The 25,360-nt window shown below is 42.9% G+C and overlaps 2 protein-coding genes across 2 annotated transcripts in view; one reads left to right on the plus strand and one right to left on the minus strand.

Annotated features, from left to right (window-relative positions):
• LOC308271011 (disks large-associated protein 5-like) overlaps window positions 1–13,772 on the plus strand; it is a gene marked incomplete at both ends in the record, with an annotated part of 48,285 nt that extends 34,513 nt beyond the window's left edge. The window contains 4 exons of the mRNA XM_080707145.1: window positions 1,306–1,489; window positions 4,275–4,335; window positions 8,612–8,727; window positions 13,640–13,772. Coding sequence (XP_080563271.1) covers window positions 1,306–1,489; window positions 4,275–4,335; window positions 8,612–8,727; window positions 13,640–13,772 — 494 coding nt within the window. The remainder of the gene's footprint in view (window positions 1–1,305; window positions 1,490–4,274; window positions 4,336–8,611; window positions 8,728–13,639) is intronic.
• Window positions 13,773–14,508: 736 nt separating this feature from the next.
• On the minus strand, window positions 14,509–24,539 carry LOC308271293 (galectin-3-like; the record flags this gene model as incomplete). Its single annotated transcript, XM_080707567.1, has 5 exons — window positions 14,509–14,713; window positions 16,738–16,903; window positions 20,919–21,007; window positions 23,339–23,725; window positions 24,522–24,539. 5 exons carry the CDS (start codon window positions 24,537–24,539, stop codon window positions 14,558–14,560), a joined length of 816 nt encoding a protein of 271 aa, XP_080563693.1. The 3' UTR covers window positions 14,509–14,557.
• Window positions 24,540–25,360: the final 821 nt, after the last annotated feature.

Raw genomic sequence — 25,360 nt, forward strand, 5'->3', positions numbered from 1 at the left:
TTTTTCATTTCAGAGAGCTCTTTCCTATTCCCCAAATGCCCTGTTTTCTAACCTTCTGCATAGTGTTTCATATTTGCACCTTCTCACCATTGTGTGGATAGTGATAATGGTTTTATGCTTTCCCCCCATTGTAGTCAGTATTTGTTTCAAGATGGTTTCATCTGTTTTGTTTTCTGTCCCTCGGATTAGATGTTTTTCCCAGGAATCTGATCCTTTACTACTTGCTCATAGTCAGGAATGGGTACTGACAAGAGCCTCTGAGCGCATGGGTAGAGCCTTACCGAGAGAGAGCTGGGCCGTTATGCCAGGAACCTACACATCGCTGCATTTGAATCTTTTCTCATAGGCTATTTGGATTCCCCAGAGAGAATTATTCTCCTCTGCTGCCTGGTGGGTAACATTTTGGCTGCCAGCCATTCAGGAACTATTAGGGGAAGATAAGCCGAGTGTCTCAGCAGTTGATTTGTAAATATGTACCTGTGCCTTTATTTTTCATATATTACCTCATCTTTCAGCTTTATCTATATTCCCCCAAACCAGAAACACTCTGTTTCTTCTTTGAGGAAATAACCTGGTAGTTTTTGTTTTTTGTGGGGAGGGATGTTGCTTTGCTATGCAGTGATCAAAGGACCTCTCCTCTAATTAGTCCTCTACTGACTGTGAACTCCTCGTCCTGTTCTGAACTCCATTTTATCTCCACTTTGAAAGATACAGTGGGGACACCAGTTCTTTTGAAAGATTCTGTGGCAGAAATAGGATTGACTCTCTTCTCTTCTGATTGGTGGTTTAATATTCATTTGTTTGGATTTGCTAGATAATATCCCACATGTCAATTTACACTCCAGCTTTCAGAATGGTCTCATTATTGTCTCTTCTTCAGAATCATTTTTCCTTGTAGAGTTCTGCCTTTTCTGATTATTTTTGTTAATGTTACGGTAGGATGTCAGGTGGAATCACAGACTAATGTGAGGGTCTAATATCATCTTTAACAGAAAATCCCAGGAGTCTAACAAACATTACTTGACAGGAGGAAGAAACTAGTTAGTAGGTAGTAAGACTCATTAACCTAGTGAGACTCTATTTCAAAATAAAAATAAAACAGGGCTGAGCTATACCTCAGGTAGAATGCAACTGGGTTCAATCCCCAGTGTCACAATATAGATAGATAGATAGATAGATAGATAGATAGATAGATAAAAACCAATAAGTAGGCTTTGTACTTTCTTCCTGGTTATAAAGAAAAATTAATAAAACTTTTTGGTGTTTTGATGATTGTGTGTGTGTGTGATATCTTTCATCTTCTAGTACTTTCTTCTGACTGTCCTTCTCAAAGACGTGGAACTCCTAAATCTGTGAGCAAAGCTGTGCGTGAGAGCACAGCTGATACAGACCCTCTAGGACAAACAACGTCATCAGAGAATCCTGATCCTCAGAGGACCAAAAGTGAACATGTTGATGAGATTTTGTTTTCAAATACTCCCGAAAGCAGGTATTTATCATGTTATTAAGAGTTTAACAAATGCTGGTATGAAATATTTAGATTCTCAAGCAGGTAATTTATTTCCAGCATATATTTTAAATTAATTTTATTTATTTATTTATTTATTTATTTATTTATTTATTTATTTATTTATTGCTGATGGGATTGGGAATTGAGCCCAGGGTGTTCTATCTCTGAGCAACACCCCTAGCCCTTTTATTTATTTATTTATTTTTAATTTTTAATTTGGAAACAGGGTCTTGCTAGGTTGATGATAGTCTCACTACTTTCTGAGGCTGTCCTTGAACCTGTGATCCTCCTGTCTCAACCTCCGAAGTACTGGGATTACAGGCATGTACCACCACACCCAGCTTTAAGCTTTACGATGACCTTATAACATAGGTAAATCTTCCTTTTCATAAATAAGGAGCCAGGCATGTGGTATGTACCTGTAATCCCAATATTTTTGAACCATTTAGCAAGACTCTGTTTACAAATAAGACCTAAAAAGGGCTGAGGTATAGCTCAGAGAGGAATGCCCTTGGATTCAACTCCTAGTACCCAAAAAAAAAGAGGAAATGGAGTCTTAATATTTCAGATTAGAGCTGGCGTATAGCACATGCCTGTAGTCCCATCCTCTCAGGAGGCTGAAACAGGAGGATTACTTGTGTCCCAGACCTATCTGGGTAACATAGTAAGACCGCATTTCAAAAACACAAAACAAGCCAGGCGTGGTGGTGCACATTTGTAATCTCAGTACTTTGGAGGCTGAGACAGGAGGATCACAGGTTCACAGCCAGCCTCAGCTACTTAGTGAGGCCCTCTGCAACTTAATGAGACCCTGTTTCAAAATTAAGAATAAAAAATAGGGCTGGGGGTGTAGCTTGGAGGTAGAATGCCCCTCAGCTCAATCCCCAGTATTGCAAAAAAAAAAAAAAAATTCAGGTTGCTAATTGGTCATGTTTAGATGGGCAAAGTACATTCTGTGCAGCACTACAAAGAAAAGATGCAATAAGGTATCCTTTGGTGTTCAGTAGATCTGAGCTAAAACACAGCTCTGTGACTTACTAGCTGTGAAACTTTGGTTCAGCTTAACCTTCAGCTTCCTCCTCATCTACAAAACAACAGTGCTGGTGATTCTCCCTCCAGGGTCATTAAGAGGTGAACACTTTTGCCGGGCATGATGCCACACGCTTGTAATCCTAGCATTTGGGATGCTGAGACAGGAGGATCGCGGGTTCGCAGACAGCTTCAGCTACTTAGGCCCTTGGCAACTCAGTGAGACCCTCTTTCAAAATAAAGCATAAAAGATAGGGCTGGGAGTAGAGCTCAGATGTAGAATGCCCCTGGGTTCCATCCCCAGTACTGCAAAAAGAAAAAAGAAGGAAAAAAAAGAGGTAGACACTTTTATAGTAGCCTTTAGAAAAGGTACCTCAAATTGCCATCTTGACAGATGGCAGAGCATAGAGAAAGGGGAGTTGGTGTGTCCTGAACAACGATTTGGGGATAGAGATGGTTCTAGGTTCTTAATTGTATCATCTCATTTAATCACTGCAAAAGCCCTACAAGGTAGTAGATCCCCAGTTTTCAGTTGAGAAAACTTGAAAAGTTCAGCTTATGACCGGTGAAGCTGGATACTGTCTGCTTTTTTTCTACTTCGTAGCACTGCCTCTACACAAATGCATCAAAAGTCCTCGTTAATGGAACATGAGTGCACAGTGATGATAGGAAAGAGGCATTTTAAGTTGGAAATAAAATTATAATCTAGTACCAAGAAAAGACTCTTTGGTTTATCACTAATCTGGAAATGGGACAGAATCGAAAATTCAGTTATTGTAGCAAATTGCACTAAAGAAATGAGGAAAGTAGGAAAGGCATCTATGAATTAAAGTAGGCAAAGCAAATGACAGTTTTTATTTTGAAATGCTTAAATATTTCATGGAATGAGTTTTTTCAGGTTTTAATATATGCCAAAAGTCTTTTTAGGTTTTATGAGGATAAAAATCTTTCAGGTATTATAGAAATCTGTAGGTTATAAAAGATCAGTTTATTATCATTTTTTACTTTTATATATCCTGTAGTTTATTATCTTGTACTAGGAATAGCTATACTTTTGAGTCATACTACAAGTATTTCTTAAAAATTTACTTAATTGCTAAAAAACAGTCCTGAAAAGGGCATCTTAGAATAAACAACTCTGTACAATAAAGGCAAAGTGAAGCAAGATACTAGAAAAAGAATAAATTAAAAAAAAATTCAGAGATTGAGATAAATATTTTCCTATGGGTTGGCAGGTGGGTACTGGGAATTGAACCCAGGGGTTTTCTACCTCTGAGCTACACCCTCAGCCCTATTGAATTTTATTTCAAAACAGGGTCTCACTAAATTTATGGTGGGTATACACTAGCATTGAACCTGTGGTACTACTATGAGACAGATATTTCTAATAAAATATGAATTAAGAATTTCATAATAAAAATATGTTGTTCCTAGCATTTGGGAGGCGGAGACAGGAGGATCGCGCAGGTCGAAGCCAGGAACGCTGGCTTAAGAGACCCTGTTTCAAAAAAAAAAAAAAAAGTATAAAATAGGTCTGTGAGTGTAGCCCAGAGGTAGAAGGGTTTCCAGGAACCCCAGTACCACAAAAAAAAAGTGGGGGGGGGGGCTGGGACTATATGGCTCGAAGGTAGAGTGCCCCTAGGTTCAGTAACAGGTACTCCCAAAAAAGATAGTAATATGCTTAGTTATCTGAGTATAATGCTGCTCTTTTGTTTTTGGCTCTTTTCTTTTTCAGGAAGAGCATAGTAGAAGATGCTCAGTGTCCTGGATTGCAGGGTTTAATTGAAATAAACCATGTGAGTCCCATTTCAGAATGGTAGATAGCCCAGTACATCATTTGCTATGCCATTATATGTAATGCCTCCATAAACAACACCCAGAATTTCCATTGGACATCTAAATCAGTCATTTATTCAGAGTGCTTGTTTCAGTGGCCTTTAGATTGTTTGAAACCATGCCTTTTTGTTCTTCAATCTATATCAAGATGAATACAGAGCCCACAAAGTAGAGAAGCAGAAAAAGTAGAAAGGTAGAGAAATCAAACTTGGGCCACTTTTTTTCTTTTTTTTCTTTTCTTTCTTTTTCTTCCTTTTTGGTACCAGGGATTGAACCCAGGAGCATTCTACATCTGAGCTACAACCTCACCCTATTTTTTATTCTTTATTTTGAAACGGGGCCTCCCTAAGTTGTGGGGAGCCTCACTAAGTTACTGAGGCAGGCCGCAAACCTGCAATCTTCCTGTCTCAGCCTCCCAAGTACTGGTATAACAAGTGTGTGCCACCACACCCAGCTATGGCCATTATTTTTGTAAACCGCTTCACTGTAACATAGCAATGCTTATTTGCTTATGGTTTATATCTAGCTGTTTTTGCAAAGCATTGGTGGAGTTAATAATGAGATTCTGGCCCACCAAACCTTCTACATTTACTGTCTAGTCCTTCACACAGAATTTTTGCTATTCCCTGGAGTGTAGGTACTTGTAGAGAATCTTGCCTTTGTTCCTATTTCTTCTATAATGTTATTTGAACAGATTGTCATGAAGCAAGACAGTAAGATTTAGTGTTCTATAGCTTGTGTTCAGAATGTCACTTTTCTGTTTTTCTTACTTGATAGCAGCAAGACTTCTATTGTAATATAATGACCACTTTTAATTCCAGGATGTAAATAAGATAAACTGTGAGATGGATTGCTTACCTGGTGAAAGAATTAGTTTACCTCTTCTCACTGGTGGAGTAGCAGAAGATATTACTACTAACAAAAAAGAAATTTCAGAGGTTGTAGAAACAACGGAAACAAATTCTTCAATTACCTCACAAGGTGTTTTGATGAGTAGCCCTGAAAAAAATATGCCATCACAACATAATGCCTTGCAAGAAGAAGCTAAAACTTCTCAATCAGGTAAAATCACTTAAAACACAATAAGACCTTGTTGAAAAATGAACTTGGGAAGCTGGGCGTGGTGGCCTACACTTGGAGTCCCAGTACTTGGGAGGCTGAGACAGGAGAATCACAGGATCTTGGCCAGCCTCATCTACTTAGTGAGGTCCTCTGCAATTTAGTGAGACCTTATTTCAAAATTAAAAGTAGGGCTAGGGATGTATCTCGGAAGTAGAATGCCCCTGGGTTCGATCCCCAGTACCACCAAAAAAAAGAAAAGGAAGAAAAAAAATGATCTTGGATTAAGGTATAAATTATCGTAAATCTGAGTACCAGTTTCTAAAGATGAGAGTTGAGGAATTGGATGCTCACCATAAATATCTCATGAAAATTACGTGAAGCTTGGTGTGGTGGTGCACGCCTGTAATCCCAGTACTTGGGAGACTGAGAGAGAAGAGGCACAGGTGGAAGACTAGTCTCAGCAACTTAGCAAGACCTGTTTTAAAAGAAAATTAAAAAGACCTGGGGGTGTAGCTCAGAGTGCCCTGGGCTCAATCCTCAGTGTCAAGAAAATAAATAAATAAAGGCTGGGGATATCACTCAGTGGTAGAACACTCCTGGGTTTAATCCCAAATACTGCAAAAATAAAATATGCTGTAGCACACTTCTCTTGATCCCAAACCTGAAAAATAGCCTATTTTTCCTCCTTCCTCATAATTCCTACCTACTTTGTGACTGTTCTATAAGAGGAAAAAGAACTTATGTTTTTGTTATAATATGATGTGTTCTAGTTATATTTGTTATTTTCATCTGCTACTCTGTGGTGTTGGCCTGAGGCCTAATGTGAAATAAAATGGTAAAACTATGGCCAGACATTTAATGTCCACCAACTGCACTTGATCGGCATCTTTTGGGTGCCTTTACTATTACAAGCATGAGATTTCTTTGTAAAAGACGTGTGGACGTGTGTGTGTGTGTGTGTGTGTGTGTGTGTGTGTTGCTGTGAATTGAACCCAGGGGCATCGTACCTTTGAACCACACCCCAGTCCTATTTTATTTCTTTATTATGAAACAGCCTTGCTTGGCAGGGTGGTGCATGCTTATAATTCCTGTACTTGGAAAGCTGAGAAGAATCACCAGTTCACACCTCCCAGCCTCGGCTATGTAGTGAGGCCCTCTGCAACTTAGACCCTGTTTCAAAATAAAGAATAAAAAATTGGAATGGGGATGTAGCTTAAAGGTAGAATGCCCCTGGGTTGAATCCCCAGTTCTAGGGGGAGAAAAAAAATTCTTGCTAACTTATTGGGGCTGGCCTTAAACCTGTGATACTCCTTTCTCAGCCTCCTAAATTACAGGGATTATAGGCATGCACCATCGTGCCTGTCTAGAAGATACTTTATACTGAAATTAAGGAAAACAGTATTATCAAAATAGGGGTGTGTGAGCCAGGCATGGTGGTGCACGCTTGTAATTCCAGCATTTAGAAGGCTGAGACCAGAGGATCTAGGTTTGTGGACAGTCTCAGCTACTTAGGCCCTTTGTAACTCAGTAAGACCCTGTTTCAAAATAAAGAGTAAATAATAGGGCTGGGGTTGTAACTCAGAGGTAGAATGCCCTGGGTTCAATCTCCAGTACCAAAAGAAAAAATTAAATAGGGGTGTGTGTGTGTGTGTGTGTGTGTGTGTGTGTGTGTGTAGCATAAAACAGCCTCTATTTTTGTTTTGGTATTTGATATGTAGAACTTAAGTTAAAAATTGTTTTCTCTTGTTTTTCAGTACTATTTGATAATAAAAGCCTCACTACCGAATGCTACCTTCTTGATTCAGTAAGTTTTCCCACTTAATTTGACAAATTTTTTTTATTCAATTTGTTTTTTAAAATAAAATAAATACTACTTTTTGTATGTGAGGTTTAAATTTATGTTTTATTTTTTTTTGTTTTTGTTTGTTTTTTGTTTTTGCGGGTGTGGGGATGGAACCCAGGGGCATTTGACCTCCAAGATACACCCCCTGCCCTATTATTTTTTTTATTCTTTATTTTGAAACAGGGTCTCACTAAGTTGCAGAGGGCCTCACTAAGTAGCTGAGACTGGCCACAAACCTGTGATCCTCCTGTTTTAGCCTCCCAAGTACTGGGATTACAAGCATGGGCCACCATGTCCAGCTGTTCATATTCTTTTAGATTGCCATGTTTATGTCCTGATATTTTGTTTGGAAATTGCTCAGACTTTTAATGAATTCTTGCCTCTAAATCTAGTTCAAATCTTAGCTCTTCTTTGTGGCCTCCTTCTAAAACTCTCCTCTTTCCTTTTTTAATTTATATTTAGACAAGTGTATAGGCACATAAAACATATATTTAATCTCTTATTAAAAGAGTATAGCCGGGCGTGGTGGCGCACGCTTGTAATCCCCGTGCTTGGGAGGGAGAGACAGGAGGATCATGCAGGTTCGAAGCCAGCCGCGCACTGGCTTAGGAGACCCTGTTTCCAAATAAAAATGTAAAAATAGGTCTGGGAGTGTAGCCCGGAGGTAGAAGGGCTTCCAGGAACCCCAGTGCCACCAAAAACAAACAAACAAACAAAGAGTATAGCTGAGCGTGGTTGCACACGCTTGTAATCCCAGCATCTAGGAGGCAGAGACAGGAGGATCTCAGTTCGAGGACAACCTCAGTTACTTAGTGAGGCCCTTTGCAACTCAGTGAGACCCTGTTTTAAAATAAAGAATAAGAGCTGGGCGTGGTGGTATACACTTGTAATCCCAGCATTCAGGAGGCTGAGACCAGAGGATTGCAGTTCACGGACAGCCTCAGCTAGTTAGTGAGGCCCTCCATAACTTAGTGAGACCCTGTTTCAAAATAAAGAATAAAAAAAATAATAGGGCAGGGGGTGTATCTTGGAGGTCAAATGCCCCTGGGTTCCATCCCCACACCCGCAAAAACAAAAAACAAACAAAAATAAAACAGGGCTGGGGATATGGCTCAGCGGTTACAATGTCTCTGGGTTCAATCCCCAGTGCCCCCCCCCAAAATTATTTGAAGCTAGGTGTTGCTGGAAAGTAGCATAATCGTTACATTATTAATAATTTTATTGTTGCGATGGAAACTTGTTTATGTTATTAATTAACCTCTTAGTGTCACATTGAAGATTTACCTGGTGAAACTCTTGATGGTTCTTGATGTCTGTCATTTTCTCTCTAGCCGGGCCTGTGCTACAGTAATCAGATGGCGGGGAGACATCAGGAGCATGCCAGGCGTATTTCCTTCGGTGGTAATCTGATTGCCTTTTCACCTCTGAAGCCCCTCAGCAGAGAACAGTAAGAAGAACTTTGAATTTAAAAATAAATACGTACATACTCTTCGTATTATCAGTGCTGTGATATATTCTTAGACTGTTAGAAATTTGTATGTTTGCTTTTATTCAGTCACTTACATAGTATCATCTAATGTTTTAATATTCAGTGTTTATCCAAGTGTATTAGATGTACTATTTCTCAAGGGAAGTGGGGATATTTTGTATATTAACCACATAGAATAAAAAGTATGTTTTGTCTCTTGTTTGTTTATTTATTTATTTATTTTTTGGTGGTACTGGGGTGGAACCCAGAGGCTTTTTAACGTCCGGGCTATACTCCCAGACCTTTTTTTTTTTTTGAAACAGGGTCTCACTAAGTTGCTGAGAGCCTCACTAGGCAGCTAAGACTGGCTTCGAACTCAGCGATCCTCCTGTCTCAGCCTCCCAAGCGCGGGGATTACAAGCGTGCGCCACCACGCCCAGCTTGTCTCTTATTTAAAATGCATAGGTTTAAAGCTAAGTATACTTATTTACAGCTTATGAACAGTTTCAGTTTAATTTAAATATTAAACTTTTGCCAAAATATTTGTATCATTTTATACTTTATTAGTTTGAGCTCATAATATATGGCTGACAAACAGTTTTGAGAGCCGGATGTGGTGGCGCACCCTTGTAATCCCAGCATTCAGGAGACAGAGACTGGAGGATCACGGTTCACAGACGGCCTCAGCTACTTAGGCCCATTACAACTCAGTGAAACCCTCTTTCAAAAATAAAATAATGACTAAAAAAAGAGGGCTGCGGGTGTAGCTCAAAGATAGAATGCCCCTGGGTTCCATCCCCAGGTCCACAAAGAAGAAAAAAAACCAAAACAGCTTTGAGTCTTGCATTTTCCAGGGTGTGCTGAGCTTCTTTAGATGAGTTTTCTGGACTATGAAGTGAGTTTCTATGCTGCAATTTCAAATTATTACAACTGCCTATGAAACCCTTACCTTTCTTTTCATTTCCCCTTGATAAGGCAAACAGACATTGAAAGAAATCATATCAATCACATAATGTGTTTGAAATATTTCTCTTTTATAAACTCTTAAGTATAGGGTTGCAAAATCCAGAGCCATAGGATAACAGTGGCAAGAAGACTCAGTAGCTAAAGCTTGTAACCAGGTCTGTGTTTTATTTCTGTCTGAAAATGAGTTGAGAATTGGAGCCACTTTCAGAACAAGTAGGAACTTTAACCTTTCAAGATTAGGGATTTCTTTTTTTTCTTTTTTTTTTTTTTTTTTTTTTTTTTGCAGAACTAGGGATGGAACCCAGGGGCATTCTACCGCCAAGCTATATCCCCAGGTCTATTTTTTTTTTTTTAATTCTTTATTGTGATACAGGGTCTCACTGAGTTGCAAAGGGCCTCACTAAGTAGCTGAGGCTGTCCACAAACCCAGATCTTCCTATCTTATCCTCTTAAATGCTGGGATTACAAGCATACGCCACCACATCTGACCTTTTTTTCTTTTTTTTTTTTTCTTTTTTTTTTTTTTTTTTTTGCAGGTCTGGGGATGGAACCCAGGGGCATTTGACCTCCAAGCTACACCCCCTGCCCTATTTTTTATTCTTTATGTTTGAAACAGGGTCTCACTAAAGTTGCAGAGGGCCTAAGTAGCTGAGGCTGTCCGCGAACTGCGATCCTCCAGTCTCAGCCTCCTGACTGCTGGGATTATAAGCGTGCGCCACCATGCCCAGCTCCCATTTTTATTTTTTGAAACAGGGTTTTGCTAAATTGCTGAGACTGACCTCAAGCCTGTGATCCTACTTTCTTTTTTCTTTATCTTTTTATTTATTTATTTATTTTAAACCCAGGGCATTCTACCTCCCAGCCCTATTTTTTACTCTTTATTCTGAAACGGGGTCTCACTGTGTTGTGGAGGGCCTCACTAAGTAGCCGAGGCTGGCTGCAAACCTGTGATCCCCTTGTCTCAGCCTCTCAAGTACTGGGGTTACAAGTGTGCACCACCACGCCTTGGCTGTGATCCTCCTTTCTTAGCCTCCCAAGTACTGGCAATGTAGGCATGTGCCACCATGTTTGGCTCACACCGTGTGTGTGTGTGTGTGTGTGTGTGTGTGTGTGTGTGTGTGTGTGTACTTCAGATGGAACCCAGGAGCATTCTACCTCCAAGTAACACCCCCAGCCCTATTTTATTCTTTATTTTGAAACAGAATTTCACTAAGTTGCTGAGGCTGGGCACAAACCTGTGATCCTCCCATCTCAGCCTTTCAAGTACTGGGATTACAGGCATGCACCACCCTACCTGGCAAAAGCTAACATTTGTGTATGTGTGTGTTTTCTGTCTGGCTTATTTGAATTATTCAAACAAGTAATAGACACAAATTGGCCTAACAATAGGGAAATTTACTATTTCATGAGTCAACAGGGTGGTTCCAGGCGTTTTACAGTCGACAGCCCAATGATGGTACCAAGGTTCAGCACTCCATTCCTAGCTGCTCCCTTGTCCTTGGTGTTGGCCTCTCTAAAGCTGAGTCCTGTGGGGGTCATAAGATGGCTACTGGTGACACCCAGAGGTCAGTCCTTCCCTTTGGCCTGGTTAGGCCAACTGATACACATCCTACCTGCAGATCAGTGAGTCAGCAGGGGATTAGCTTACACAAATCAGGACTTCCTATTGAATCTGGGGTTACACTTGAATGAGATCCAGGCTGGTATATTGTGTATTGGGCTGGCAACCATCCATGTCCCCTCCAACCAGAGAGTGTTCTTGGGCTATAGAGCTCTAGAGGTGTTGGGGAAACCTTTAGAAACAAACTGAGTAGAACAAGAGTCTTTCCAAAATAAAAAGGGAAATTTCCATTTATTCATCACCACCTATTTGGCACTCCTTTTGCAAACAGCATATAAATGAAGAAATATGCCCATTTTATAGACAAAGGAACTAAGGCTATTGTGTAAACCAAGTTGTGTTTTGGGTTTTTACCTCCAAAGCTATATGCTTTTCCATTTAATCATCTGAGTGGAACAGTAAAGACAAAGTTAGTGTAAAGAGTTTGCTTTTTTTTTTTTTTTTTTTTTTTTGGTGGTACTGGGGTTCCCGGAAGCCCTTCTACCTCCAGGATACACTCCCGCAGGCTACACTCCCAGACCTATTTTTTAACATTTTATGTGGAAACAGGGTCTCTTAAGCCAGCGAGGCTGGCTCCGAACCAGCACGATCCTCCTGTCTCCGCCTCCCAAGCGCGGGGATTACAAGCGTGCGCCACCACGCCCGGCATGCATAATTTTTTGAATATGCTGTGATGTGTTGTCCAGATCTCTTTAGGGACCCAAAGAGGACAGACAGCCCTCAGCTTGCCCTTTATAGATCCTGCCTCGGCTGAAGGGAGACATTTACCAAAGTCACACCATGTCCCAGACGACTTACTGGTTGGTTGAGGTGGAGATGTGAAGGCCGAGGCCTCTCCCACTCAGAAGGGTGGTCCCAACATCAGAATGCCCGGAGCGGCTTCCGCTGGCTATTGAATTTCTCCCTCTGCCCAGTCATGTTCTTGTCCCCAGAGTTGATTTGTTTTGTTTTTCTGTGGTATTGGGGATTGGGCCCAGGTGCATTCCACCTCCAAGCTATATCCCCTGCTGTGTGTGTGTGTGTGTGTGTGTGTGTGTGTGTGTGTGTGTGTGTGTGTGTTACTAGGGATGGGATCCAGGGGCAGTCTACCTCCGACCTACACCCCCAGCCCTACATTTTATTCTTTATTTAGAAACAGGGTCTCACTGAGTTGCAAAAGACCTCACTAAGTAGCTGAGGCTGGCCGCAAACCGCAATCCTCTGGTCTCAGCCTCCCGAATGCTGGGATTACGCCCGGCTAGGGAACAATTAAATTTTAAAAGCTTTCTAATTAAGATACTATTTTTTCTATAAATCTGGAAATTTCAAAAAACAGACAGGTTGTCTCATGTTGGTATCAAATACTAATTTGAAAGCATTAAGATATAGAGAGATTAAAAGTATTAAACAGCCAAGAAAATAAAATCAAATGCTACATAACATTTTGGTCAGTGATGAGCTACAAATGTGGTGAATTATGATGGAGACGAAGAATTCCAGCCAGCTAGTGACAAGGCCTTTGCAGTGCAGCACAGTACAGGTTTGTGGTGATGCTGGTGTGAAGGAACCTGCACTGCCGGGTATAAAACAGTACACACGATAATAAGCAACTATGTAACTGGTCTATGTATTTACAATGTCCTTTGTTCTTTGGATGATATTTCTTCCACTTATTTTTTTCATTTATGTTTTTTGTGGGTCTGGGGATGGACCCCAGGGGCATTCAACCTCGGAGCTACACCCCTGCCTATATTTTATTCTTTATTTTGAAGTCACGGAGGGCCTAAGTAGCTGAGGCTGTCTGCAAACTGCAGTCCTCTGGGTCTCGGCCTCCCAAATGCCAAATGCTGGGATTACAAGCGTGCAGCACCACGCCCGGCTTCCTTCCGTTTATTTAAAAAAAAAAAAAAAATCCAGCTGGTTGTGGTGGCTCCAGGTTGTAATATCCCAGCATTTGGGAGGCTGAGGAGAATCGTGGTTTGTGGACAGCCTCAGTTACTTAGTGAGGCCCTTTGCGATCAGTGAGACCCCGTTTCAAAATAAGGAATACAAAATAGGGCCAAGGGTGTCACTTGGAGGTCGAATGTCCCTGGGTTCCATCCCCAGTACCGCAAAAAGTAAAATAAATAAAAGGGGCAGAGCTGGGGTGTATTTCAGTGGTTACCTGCCCTAAGTTCAGTCCCAATACCACACACAAAAAAGTTTACTGTGAGATATTATGTGGTGTTAATGGTGGCAACAGCATCATACATGCCACGCCTACCGGTTCTCTTGTAACAGGAAGCCGTGTAGAATGAGTGACCTAAACCCCCTGCGTCTGTGTAGGTGCGCTCGCTGTTCACGTGAGGGAATCCCCCACCAAGTTCCTCAGAATGTATCTCCAGAACTGAGCAGCGTGAGCACCAGAATGCAATATGGTACATTTCCTTGTGTAAGAAATCAGGATGATTTCCTTTGAGCATCTCCTAGTTTTGAGGAAACTAGAAGAGAGAATTCGAGTGGGGGCAGTATTTACTTTCTTTTTTTTTTTTTTTTTTTTTTTTGGTGGTACTGGGGTTCCTGGAAGCCCTTCTTCCTCCGGGCTACACTCCCAGACCTATTTTATATTTTTGAAACAGGGTCTCTTACACCAGCACGGCTGGCTTCGAACCTGCGCGATCCTCCTGTCTCCGCCTCCCAAGCGCGGGGATTACAAGCGTGCGCCACCACGCCCGGCAGTATTTACTTTCTCTTAACGATGTTACCTAGTATAGAAAACTTTGGGAGCCCCTGATGCAGGTTTAGGAGGTTGTTTGTTTTGTTTTGTTTTGTACTAGGGATTGAACCCAGAGGCAACAACATTCTACCTCTGAGCTATAGCCCCAGCCCAATTTATTTTTTGTTTTGAAACAGGGTCTAAGTTACTGAAGACCTCACCAAATTGCTGAGACTGGCCTGGAACCTGCAGTCCTGTCCCAGCCTCCGAAGCACTGAGATTACAGGCAGGTGCCACCACAGCCAGCTCGGATGCAATATTAATATTGCCACACATTTCTTTTTACATTGTATGTTATCTTAAATAAACTCCCCTTCAATGACACATAAAGACAGGCAGCTCTCAGCATAAGAATATTTATTAAATGGATGACTTACAAGAAGGATATTGATGAATAAATGTAAAATGTTCCACTCACGGTGAACATAAAGCCTTTAATGTTTAAGGTTTCGATTCCATTTATTTTGAAAGGCTCCAGCCCTTGCAGATTAAATCATGGCATGTGAAGCACTGGTGAGAGTGATGTCACCAGAAATTCCCAGCTTGTTGATTTCCTGGAGGTTTCTCATCCGATGATTGAACTGCAACAAGTGGGCATCGTTGACAGCAACCTTGAAGTGGTCCGGCTCCACCAGGACTTGAATCTGAAAGATGTGCACACGTGAGGGGATGCGTACGATAACTAGCACAATTCAGCTGTCCCGTGGTGTGCACATATTTCAAGATATCATAAGGGTTGGGCGTGGTGGCACACACTTGTAATCCCAGCATTTGGGAGGCTGAGACCAGAGGATCGCGGTTTGCACACAGCCTCAGTTACTCAGGCCCTCCACAACTTAGTGAGACCCTGTTTCAAATTAAAGAATAAAAAATAAGGCAGGGGGTGTAGCTCCGAGGTCAAATGCCCCTGGGTTCCATCCACAGACCCACAAAAAAAAAGACATATTATACACAAAATAGATTTTATGTCAATTTAAGTTAAAAGAGGGAAAAGTATCCAGTGATTCTGAACCGGGCTAGCACAGTATATCCAATATTTCATCATCATCATTTGTGGAACTAAAATGCAGAGAACATAACCTTATAGCAAAAGTAAACTCCAGGTTATTCCGATTTTTTTTTTTTTTTTCAGGTCTGGGGATGGAACCTAGGGACATTTGGCCTCTGAGCTACAGCCCCTGCCCTGTTTTTTTATTCTTTATTTTTAAAGAGGGTCTCACTAAGTTGTGGAGGGCCTAAGTATCTGAGGCTGTCCACGAACCGTGATCCTCCAGTCTCAGCCTCCCCTATGCCAGGATTACAAGTGTGCGCCACCACGCCCGGCTCAGTTATTCACATTTAATCAACAGAAAAAAAGATGAAGCAAGCTGGACATGGTGGCATATGCCTTTAATCCTAGTTCTTGGGAGGCTGAGAGAGGAGGATCACAGGTTCGAAGACAGCCTCAATGAGACTCTCATCAACCTAGTGAGACCCTGTTTCAAAATAAAAATAAAATCGGGGGTGAAGATCAGAGGTAAAATGCCTCTGGGTTTAATCACTAGTACCACTTTAAAAAAAAAAAGAAAAAAGAAAGAAAGAAGAATAACCAGGCATAGTGGCACAAGTCTGTGATCCCAGCTACTTGAGAGGCTGAGGCAGGAGGATCTCAAGTTTGAGATCAACTTAGAAAACTCAGGGAGACCCTGTCTCAAAATGAAAAATAAAAAGGAGTGGGGATGTTGCACAATGGTAGAATGTCCTAGCACCACAAAATAAACAAAAAATATGTTGCCTGTTATAGAAAATGCTGGGAAGATACTCAACAAATTGTAAGTTCTGTGAGTATGGAGGAAGGGGTAAAGGATGGACTTCTAAATTAAACATCTAACACCAGGTGTGGTGGTGCACGCCTGTAATCCCAATACTTGGGAGGCTGAGACAGGAGGGCTGTAGGTTCAAGAACAGCCTCAGCACGTACTGAGACTCTCATAAACCTAGTAAGACCTTGTTTCAAAAGAAAAAGGAAAAGAATTGGGCTTGGCTGTAGTTTGGAGGTAGAATGCCCCTGGGGTCAATCCCAAGTACCACACATAAAAAGAAAACAGTGGGGTCTAGCTTAGAGGTCAAATGCCTGTGGGTTCGATCCCCCATTCATTCATTCTCTCTCTCTCTCTCTCTCTCTCTCTCTCTCTCTCTCTCTCTCTCTCTCTCTCTCTCACACACACACACACACACACACACACACACACACACACCTCTATAAATTTTTCTTTCAATAAGACAAACATTAACTTTTTGTTTTTTAGTCCTGGGGATTGAACTAGGAGCATTCTAAAATTAGAGAGAAAAAAAAAAAAACACTTACTTCTAATTGCCCTGCCAGCTACACTGTCTGAAGGAACTAAAGTCCCAGTGAGCCGTGTCATAAAGACTTTGTGCCATTTTTAATTATGATGATATATGTTTTTTTTACCAACAGTGACGTTGGCGAGGTGGGGGAAAGGAACTAGGGCCCGTGCCACTTCCAGCCAGGTTCTCAGCCTGCCGAGCTGAGGACGGCAGGGAGACAGACTGGTCAGGTCCCCCAGGACAGGCCATAAAAATTCATCTCAAGCAAGTTGTGGTGTCAGGGGGATTTTCCATGAGAAATGTATATTATCAGTATCCAGTAGCTGAGACAACTTACTTTGAATGGTTTTCCACTTTCGAATGGGAAGGCCTTCTGTCTTTCTTCCTTTCCCCAGGCGTTGTCCATCTTTGTGTTGCACACAATGACCTTACTGTTGTTTTCATTGAAACGTGGGTTAAAATGGAAGGCAACGTCATTCCCTCTTTTGAAGTCTAAAGCAAGTCTGTTCAAAACCAAAGACCAGAGTTGGTAAGATGATTAAAGCTATGTTTTTTTATCAAGAACATGCAAGTTTCTAAAAAGCAACTCATGTCATACTCTATAGGAACTATTTTCTGGATGGAAAGTAAATAAGGTGGGCATGGGTTCAAACTGGGAAATAGGTGTAGCCCAATATTCCTGGTACTATCATAAAATGTGGAGGCCAGCAAGGCGATATGTGTTTGTCGCTTCACTGTCTTTGGTCCCATGGTTCCCATTCAGCTGGGCGCAGTCTTTACAGACTCTACTCATGAAACCCCCTCAAGATTCCTTATAGAGGCTTACAGCCACTTTTAAAATACCATGGCATCTGGGCGTGGTGGCGCACGCTTGTAATCCCCGCGCTTGGGAGGCAGAGACAGGAGGATCGCGCTGGTTCGGTGGAGCCAGCCTCTCTGGCTTAAGAGACTCCGTTTCCAAATTTAAAAAAAAATATAAAATAGGTCTGGGAGTGTAGCCCGGAGTTAGAAGGGCTTCCAGGAACCCCAGTACCACACACACACACACACACACACAAAATACCATCGCAATTTTAGTTAATCTCTTTTAATACTTGTAAAGGCAAGCCGGCAACATCAATAACTATCCACTACCTGGCTTCCCTGGTGGTTGACCAGAAGCCTATTTCCTCTACAACAACAAGAATGAGACAATGCGGTTAACATTCAGTACGGTATTGCTGAATTGTAAAGACACGACAATAAACATGTGGGACGTTCCGTGATAGGAGGTGGAAAGCGAGAGTGTGAATGTTGACCTTCTGCCTTCTCCTTGGATGCTAATGCACTCTACCTCTGAGTTTTTCCAGGCATGCTCTATAAAGTACCAAACCAGAGTCAGCTACTGTTCTTGTTTTAAAACAAGTTCTGTGCTCCTAGGTCCATTCATTGTTGTCTGGGGTGTGTGTGTGTGTGTGTGTGTGTGTGTGTGTGTGTGTGTGTGTTACTAGAAATTAAACCCAGGAAAATTCTCAATTCTTTGAGCTACGCCCACAGACCAATTTATTATTATTATTGTTATTATTATTATTATTATTACTATTATTATTATTATTTGTTTCGAAGTAGGGTCTGACTAAATTGCAGAAAGCCTCACTAAGTAGCTGAGATGGGCTGTGAGCTGGTGATCCTCCTGTCTCGGCCTCCCAAGTCCTGGGATCACAAGGGTGCGCCACCATACTCAGCTTCTCGGAGCATTTTGACTTACTCAGCGGCCGTCACATTCAACCACAAACGTATCTTACAGTGAAGGGGAAAATGGCAGTAGAGTTTGCACTTGACTCAATGTCTAATGGCTCTATTCCGTCTGAAGTGAAAGGAAGGTTTTGTTACCTCTGTCACTCTAGCAGTTCTTTTTTTTTTTTTTCATGCAATTCATCATAGAAAAGTCTGTAGGACCAAGAAACAGTTTGTCTGTTTCCTTTTCATTTTACTGCCATTAACTATTTCAACCAGAATTGGTTTTGATCTTCCACAGTTTCAGTCTACACCTCTAGTATTACTGCACCTAAACTTTTTAGTGCAATGACCTAACTGTGGCAAGAATATCTTGTAGTTCTGCGTGTTAGGGCTTGAGGTGAATGGACATCACACATGAGTTGTGCCATCTATGTGGTATGCTAGGTTGTATGTTATGTTGGGAGGAAACATGGGTAGGGACACAAGCATAGGGTGTGGAGGGTGGGTGGGAGATGCATGTATAAGAAAGCACTGAGCCGGGCGTGGTGGCGCTCGCTTGTAATCCCCGCGCTTGAGAGGCAGAGACAGGAGGATCGCACAGGTTTGAAGCCAGCCTCAGCTACTGAGTGAGGCTCTCAGCAACTTAGACCCTGTTTCCAAATAAAGTATAAAAATAGGTCTGGGAACATAGCCCAGAGGTAGGAAATCCCCTAGGTTCCACCCCCAGTACCACAAGAAAGAAAGAAAGAAAGAAAGAAAGAAAGAAAGAAAGAAAGAAAGAAAGAAAGAAAGAAAGAAAGAAAGAAGGCGAGCGGGCGGGGGAGGGGGAGGGAGAGGAAAGGAAAGGAAAGGAAAGGAAAGGAAAGGAAAGGAAAGGAAAGGAAAGGAAAGGAAAGGAAAGGAAAAGAAAGCACTGAGTCACTGAGTCTAGAGAAGCTGTCTAGGCTGTATAGAAAGATTTGGCTTAGGGTACTGACTGCTGTGCAGAAACAGGAGGCTGGAGGTTGCCTGGCAGAGACGTCAACTAACTGTGTGAATGGAAAATGAACAGATCAGAGCTGTGTCCATCTGGTGATAGAATGTGGTTCATGTTGATCCACCAGGAATCAAATGACAGATACTTAGGGGTTATTTACAGTTTCTTGAATAAGTACTTGGCTTGAATGTAACCTTCTTTGTACTATGCAAAATACTCAGAGACGCCGGGTGTGGTGGCGCACGCTTGTAATCCCCACGCTTGGGAGGCTGAGACAGGAGGATTGCGCAGGTTCGATGCCAGCCTCAGCTAGTTAGTGAGGCTCTCAGCAACTTAGTGAGACCCTGTTTCCAAATAAAATATAAAATGGGTCTGGGATCTGGGAGTATAGCCCAGAAGTAGAAAGCCTCTGGGTTCCACCCCCAGTACCACCAAAAATTAAATTAAATTAAATTAAATTAAATAAAAAAATAAAAAAGATTTATTTAAAAACAAAAAAAGGCCGGGCGTGGTGGCGCACGCTTGTAATCCCAGCATTTGGGAGGCTGAGACCAGAGGATCGCGGTTCGCAGACAGCCTCAGCTACTTAGTGAGGCCCTCTGCAACTCAGTGAGACCCTGTTTCAAAATTAAGAATAAAAAATTGGGCGAGGGGTGTAGCTCGGAGGTCAAATGCCTCTGGGTTCCATCCCCAGACCCGTAAATAAATAAATAAATAAATAAATAAATAAATAAATACAAAAAAAGCCGGGCGTGGTGGCGCACGCTTGTAATCCCCGCGCTTGGGAGGGAGAGACAGGAGGATCGCACAGGTTCGAAGCCAGCTGCGCTGGCTTAGGAGACCCTGTTTCCAAATTAAAATATAAAAAAATAGGTCTGGGAGTGTAGCCCAGAGGTAGAAGGGTTTCCAGGAACCCCAGTACCACCAAAAAAAATAATAAAAAAAAAAAAAACCTCAGAGACATAGGCTGCTTAATGGACGCAGGAGCTTTAATGGCGCCACGATTTTCAGGGACAGAGAATGACTTCAAGACACGCAGCCTCTTTGTCCTGTATGTAAGTACAGCCAGCACAAGTGGTGATATACAGGGCCAGGCGCCCACAGCAGCCACCAACCAGCATGAGTTTTCCTTAACTAGCTCAGTGGACCTTTACCCATCCTGGTCAACCTCAATCAGTCAGTTCCAACGACAAAGGCTGATTTATTCTGATAAAGTCTTTAACTGTACAATCTTTTCACATCCTTTCACAACACCCACTCGGAAGACGGGGATTCCCAGGCTCGCCACTGGCCACAGTTAGGACCCGAGCCTCAGCTTTACCTACAGAAGGAGTTGGTGATGTTTTTTGTGCTGTCGTGACCATGAGGATTAAGTGATACAAAGCGTTCCAAAATACAAATGAGGATGTATTGCCAATTACTGACCCTGGCCTTTGGGCAATTTAGACGAGAACACATTCTCAGTTGTGGGATTATGCCATACACTGATATAGCCAAGATTTCAAATGTGCAGTTTTTTAAATCCATTAAAATTAAACACAGGCCGGGAGTGGTGGCGCACCATGTAACCCCAGCATTTGGGAGGCTGAGACCGGAGGATCGCGGTTCGCGGACAGCCTCAGCTACTTAGTGAGGCCCTTTGCAACTCAGTGAGCCCCTGTTTCAAAATAGAAAATAAAAAAATAGGGCTGGGAGTGTAGCTCAGAGGTAGAATGTCCCTGGGTTCCATCCCCACCCTCCCCAAAAAAATCAACACAGATCATTCCTTATTCAAAAACCAGTCAACGAAAACTATGTCAGGTTGTGAATGCTGCCCCCTTTACCTGTTTGCGTTGGGCTTCACTGTGCCCATGATTGTTATCAGCATGCGAGGCATGACTCCTCCAGGCAAGGGCAGGTCATAAGGCACAGTCTGGGAACAAACAAGGACATTGTGTATCAACAGTCATGTTTTAGGAGGGAAGGAAAAACATGACACACTAAAATCAATCACTGTTAAAAAAGCCAGGTGTGGTGGAGCACGCTTGTAAGCCCAGTACTTGGGAGGCTAAGACAGGAGGATCGCAGGTTCGAAGCCAGCCTCCGCTACTTAGTGAGGCCCTCTGCAACTTAATGGGACTCTATTTCAAAATAAAGAATAAATAATAAGGCTGAAGTTGTAGCTTGGAAGTAGAATGCCCCTGGGTTCAATCTCTAGTACTGCAAAATAAATTAAATAAATAAGTAAATAAATATTACTGTTAAAATGTATGCATCAAGCTGGGCGTGGTGGCACATGCTTGTAATCTCAGCATTTGGGAGAGATAGGAGGATTGCGGTTTGCAGACAGCATCAGCTTCTTAGTGAGGCCCTTTGGTGGTGGTACTGGGCTTCCTGGAAGCCCTTCTACCTCCGGGCTATACTCCTAGACCTATTTTTACATTTTTATTTGGAAACAGAGTCTCCTAAGCCAGCGCGCACGGCTGGCTTCGAACCTGTGCGATCCTCCTGTCTCCGCCTCCCAAGCGCGGGGATTACAAGCGTGCGCCACCACGCCCGGCCCACGATGTTCTTTAAAGTGTCTCCAGAGGAGATGGTGCTGCCCTGCACCACCTTCTCCACTGTCCTGACATTGTTACACCCTCCATGGTTGTTTAGCTCTTTCTTCCTATTTATATCTTGTTTCTCAACCAGACTGAATCCAAAAGGGAAGGATCCATGACAAAATGTGCCTGGATCCCCCCAGAGTTAGGTTTGCATTTAGAATCCCTTACCAAAATGTTTCAATCTGCATGCAGATTCAATCCTTAGATAATAAGGTCTTCTTCAGAAGGTTTTCCAAAACCAGAGTGCCTGGGTCCCCCCATATGTTCATTTAATAACCCTTGACAAATTATACAACATCACCATTGTCCCATTTCCCCATGTGTAAAATAGGAACAACAGTATTTTATGGGTGGTTATGGGGTTAAGTGAGAGAGAATATGTAGGTGCAGACTGATGGCACTTTCTGTGTGTACTTGGAGTTTATTAATAAGAATAAAAAAATTCTCCCCATTACTCTGATATTAACTTTATTTATTCGTTTATTTATTTTTTGTGATACTGGGGGTGAAACTCAAGAGCGTTTTGCCTCCAAGCTATATTTTATTCTTAATTCTGAAACAGGGTCTCACAAAATTGTAGAGGGCTTCACAAGTTCTGAGGCTGGATGCAAACCTGTGATCCTCCTGTCTCAGCCTCCCAAGTACTGAGATTACAAGCATGTGCCACCATGCCCAATAAAACTCAGTCCATCAATACATCCTGTGTGGGGTTTTGTCTTTTGCGGTAGTGGGGACTGAACCCAGGGGCATTCTACCTCCGAAGTACATCCCCAGTCCTATTTTTAAAATTATTTTATTTATTTGCTATTTATTTATTTATTTATTTATTTATTTATTTATTTATTTATTTTTGTGGTACTGGGGATGGAACCCAGGGGCATTTGACCTCTGAGCCACACCCCCAGCCCTATTTTTTATTCTTTATTTTGAAACAGAGTCTCACTGAGTTGCGAAGGGCCTCAATAAGTAGCTGAGGCTGTCCTCGAACTGCGATCCTTCTATCTCAGCCTCCCAAATGCTGGGCTTACAAGTGTGAACCAACACACCCAGCTTATTTTATTTTATTTATTTATTTATTTAGTGTGTGTGTGTGTGTGTGTGTGTGTGTGTGTGTGTGCGTGTGTGTGTGGTACTGGGGGTGGAACCCAGAGGCTTTCTACCTCTGGGCTATACTCTCAGACCCATTTTATATTTTATTTGGAAACAGGGTCTCACTAAGTTGCTGAGAGCCTCACTAAGTAGCTGAGGCTGGCTTTGAACCTGTGTGATCCTCCTGTCTCAGCCTCCCAAGCGCGGGGATTACAAGTATGCGCCACCACGCCCAGCGCTTATTTTATTTTTTGAAACAGGGTCTCACTAAGTTGCAGTTGGCCTTACTAGGTAGCTGAGGCTGGCTCCGAACCTGCAATCCTTCTGTCTCAGCCTCCCAAGTACTGGGATTACAAGTGTGTGCCACCACTCCTGGTTTAACCTGATTTGTATGAAAGCAGATTATCAATGCCTTTGAAAGATCCTTGTCTTCTCTTTATGCTAACTGTACACACAATAAACATTCTTTTTCTTTTCTTGAGAAGTGGCTGTAAGCAGCAGGTTTAAATATTCAAATGTCCCTGGTACCCTTTGCATATCAAGTTCATGACACAACTATGCCATCTTACCAGTGGTCCGGCAGGGCTGCTGAAGGGGCCAGAGGCAGGGTAGGCTCCAGGAGCGCTGGGCTGTCCAGGAGGTGGGTAGGCCCCAGGCCCACCTGGCTGCCCCGGGTAGGCTCCAGGTGGAGGAGGCCCCGGATAAGGTCCGGGCGCAGTTGGGCTTGGATAGGCACCAGGAGGTGCTTGTCCAGGGTAGGCACCAGGTGGTCCCTGTCCGGGGTAGGCACCGGGTGGTCCCTGTCCGGGGTAAGGCCCTGGAGGTGCCTGCCCGGGATAGGCCCCAGGATAGGAAGCCCCTGGGTATCCCCCTGCTCCAGCCCCAGGCTGGTTCCCCCATGCAGCAGGCCATCCTTGAGGGCTTGGGTTTCCAGACCCAGATAGGGCATCGTTAAGCTAGAAAGGAAGACACAAACAATTAGCGGATATAAAACATTCATAAGAGCAGATTTTTTTTACAGTAAAACAGACATTGTGATCCAAAAAAGGGAGAAGTAAAAAAAATTGAGACCTAAGAAGAGGAAAAATATCAATATTTTTGCCTATCTATTAATATTAAAGACTAGACTCAGACTTTTTCACTGTATTCTGGCTTCCAGTCATCTCAGGTCAGTGAGGGCTGTGTTTCTGTGATCTGCTCAAGTCTGGAGCTAGCTCTCCTTTATCTACAAGTGCATGTTTTCGTGGGGTCTTTTTTGTTTGTGTGTTTGTTTTCTCTTTTAGCAAAAAAGAAATTGAGGATTGAACACAGGGCCTTGGCCATGCTAGGTCCCAGGCTCTACCACTGACCTACATTCTAGGCCATGCACTCCCCCTTTTGAACATTTTATTTTGAGACAAGGTCTGGCTGTTTTGCCTAGGCTGGGCTGGAACTGGACATCCCCCTGCCTCAGCCTCTGGAGCAGCTTGGAGTACAGCAGGCAGGTGCTTCCTAATCCCATGAGAAACACAAGCACAGACTCTGTGCTCAGACCTTGGCACCCTGCTGCTCCCAGCCCAGTGAAGGGGTTCCTGTTGCCGGGTCCCAGGCCTCTCTCCGCCTTGCTTTTTCCCCAGGACTGCTGCTGGAAGAACAAGACTAGCTAACAGGCCCTTGGCGCACAAGCGAGGCTGAGGAAGCGTGTAGTAAAAGCTAAGCCCTTGGACTCAGTGAACATATATGTGGCCAAGAAAAGTGGCATGAAACACTTACCGAAAAACTGTCTGCCATTTTCCTGAGAGGAAGAGAGAGAGAGAACAAGAGATGTGTTATTTAATCTTAAAACATTTCACCAGTTTCCATGAAATTTAACATCTCAAATAGTTCCTGGGAAGGTCTCGTCAACGTTCAGGCATCCTGCCTAAGTCAACAGCGCAGAATCGTAAAAGCTTCTCATGGAGGGGCAGGGTTGCTTTCCAGCTATGTGACCAAATTCTGTTTAACTCATAAATTTAACTCATAAATTCAAACTCTGATGGCATTTGCATGTGATCTGAATCCTGAGAGTAAGAGACCAGACAGCCCGTGAGGGAGAGAAACGAGAAGAGGAAACACTCTGCCCCATCTCGAGGCTTCCCTCTCCACTGTCTCTCCGGCACCCCCTCACCTCACAAAGGGTTCGGTGTTGCCGGGGGCCACCTCCCTGTCTTCCCACTCACGGCCCACACCCTGGGGCTTGGGAGGAAGGCAGTGTTTGCCAGTTCCCACTTCACTTCCTCCCACCCTTCCTTCCTCCTTCCCTCCCTTCCTTCTTTCCTTCCTTCCTCCCTTCCTTCCTTCTTTCCTCCCTTCCCCTCCCTTCCTTCCTTCCTCCCTTCCTTCCTTCTTTCCTCCCTTCCCCTCCCTTCCTTCCTCCCTTCTTTCCTCCCTTCCCCTCCCTTCCTTCCTTCCTTCTTTCTTCCCTTCCCCTCCCTCCCTCCCTTCCTTCCTTCCTTCCTTCCTTCCTTCCTTCCTTCCTTCCTTTTTCCTACTGGAATTGAATCCAGGACCCTGTACATGCTAACCTTGTGCTCTACCACTGATCCATACTTCCAGCCCCTCCCCCCAATTTT

Source organism: Muscardinus avellanarius, assembly GCF_963383645.1.
Source record: "Muscardinus avellanarius genome assembly, chromosome: 12".
NCBI lineage: Eukaryota > Metazoa > Chordata > Mammalia > Rodentia > Gliridae > Muscardinus > Muscardinus avellanarius.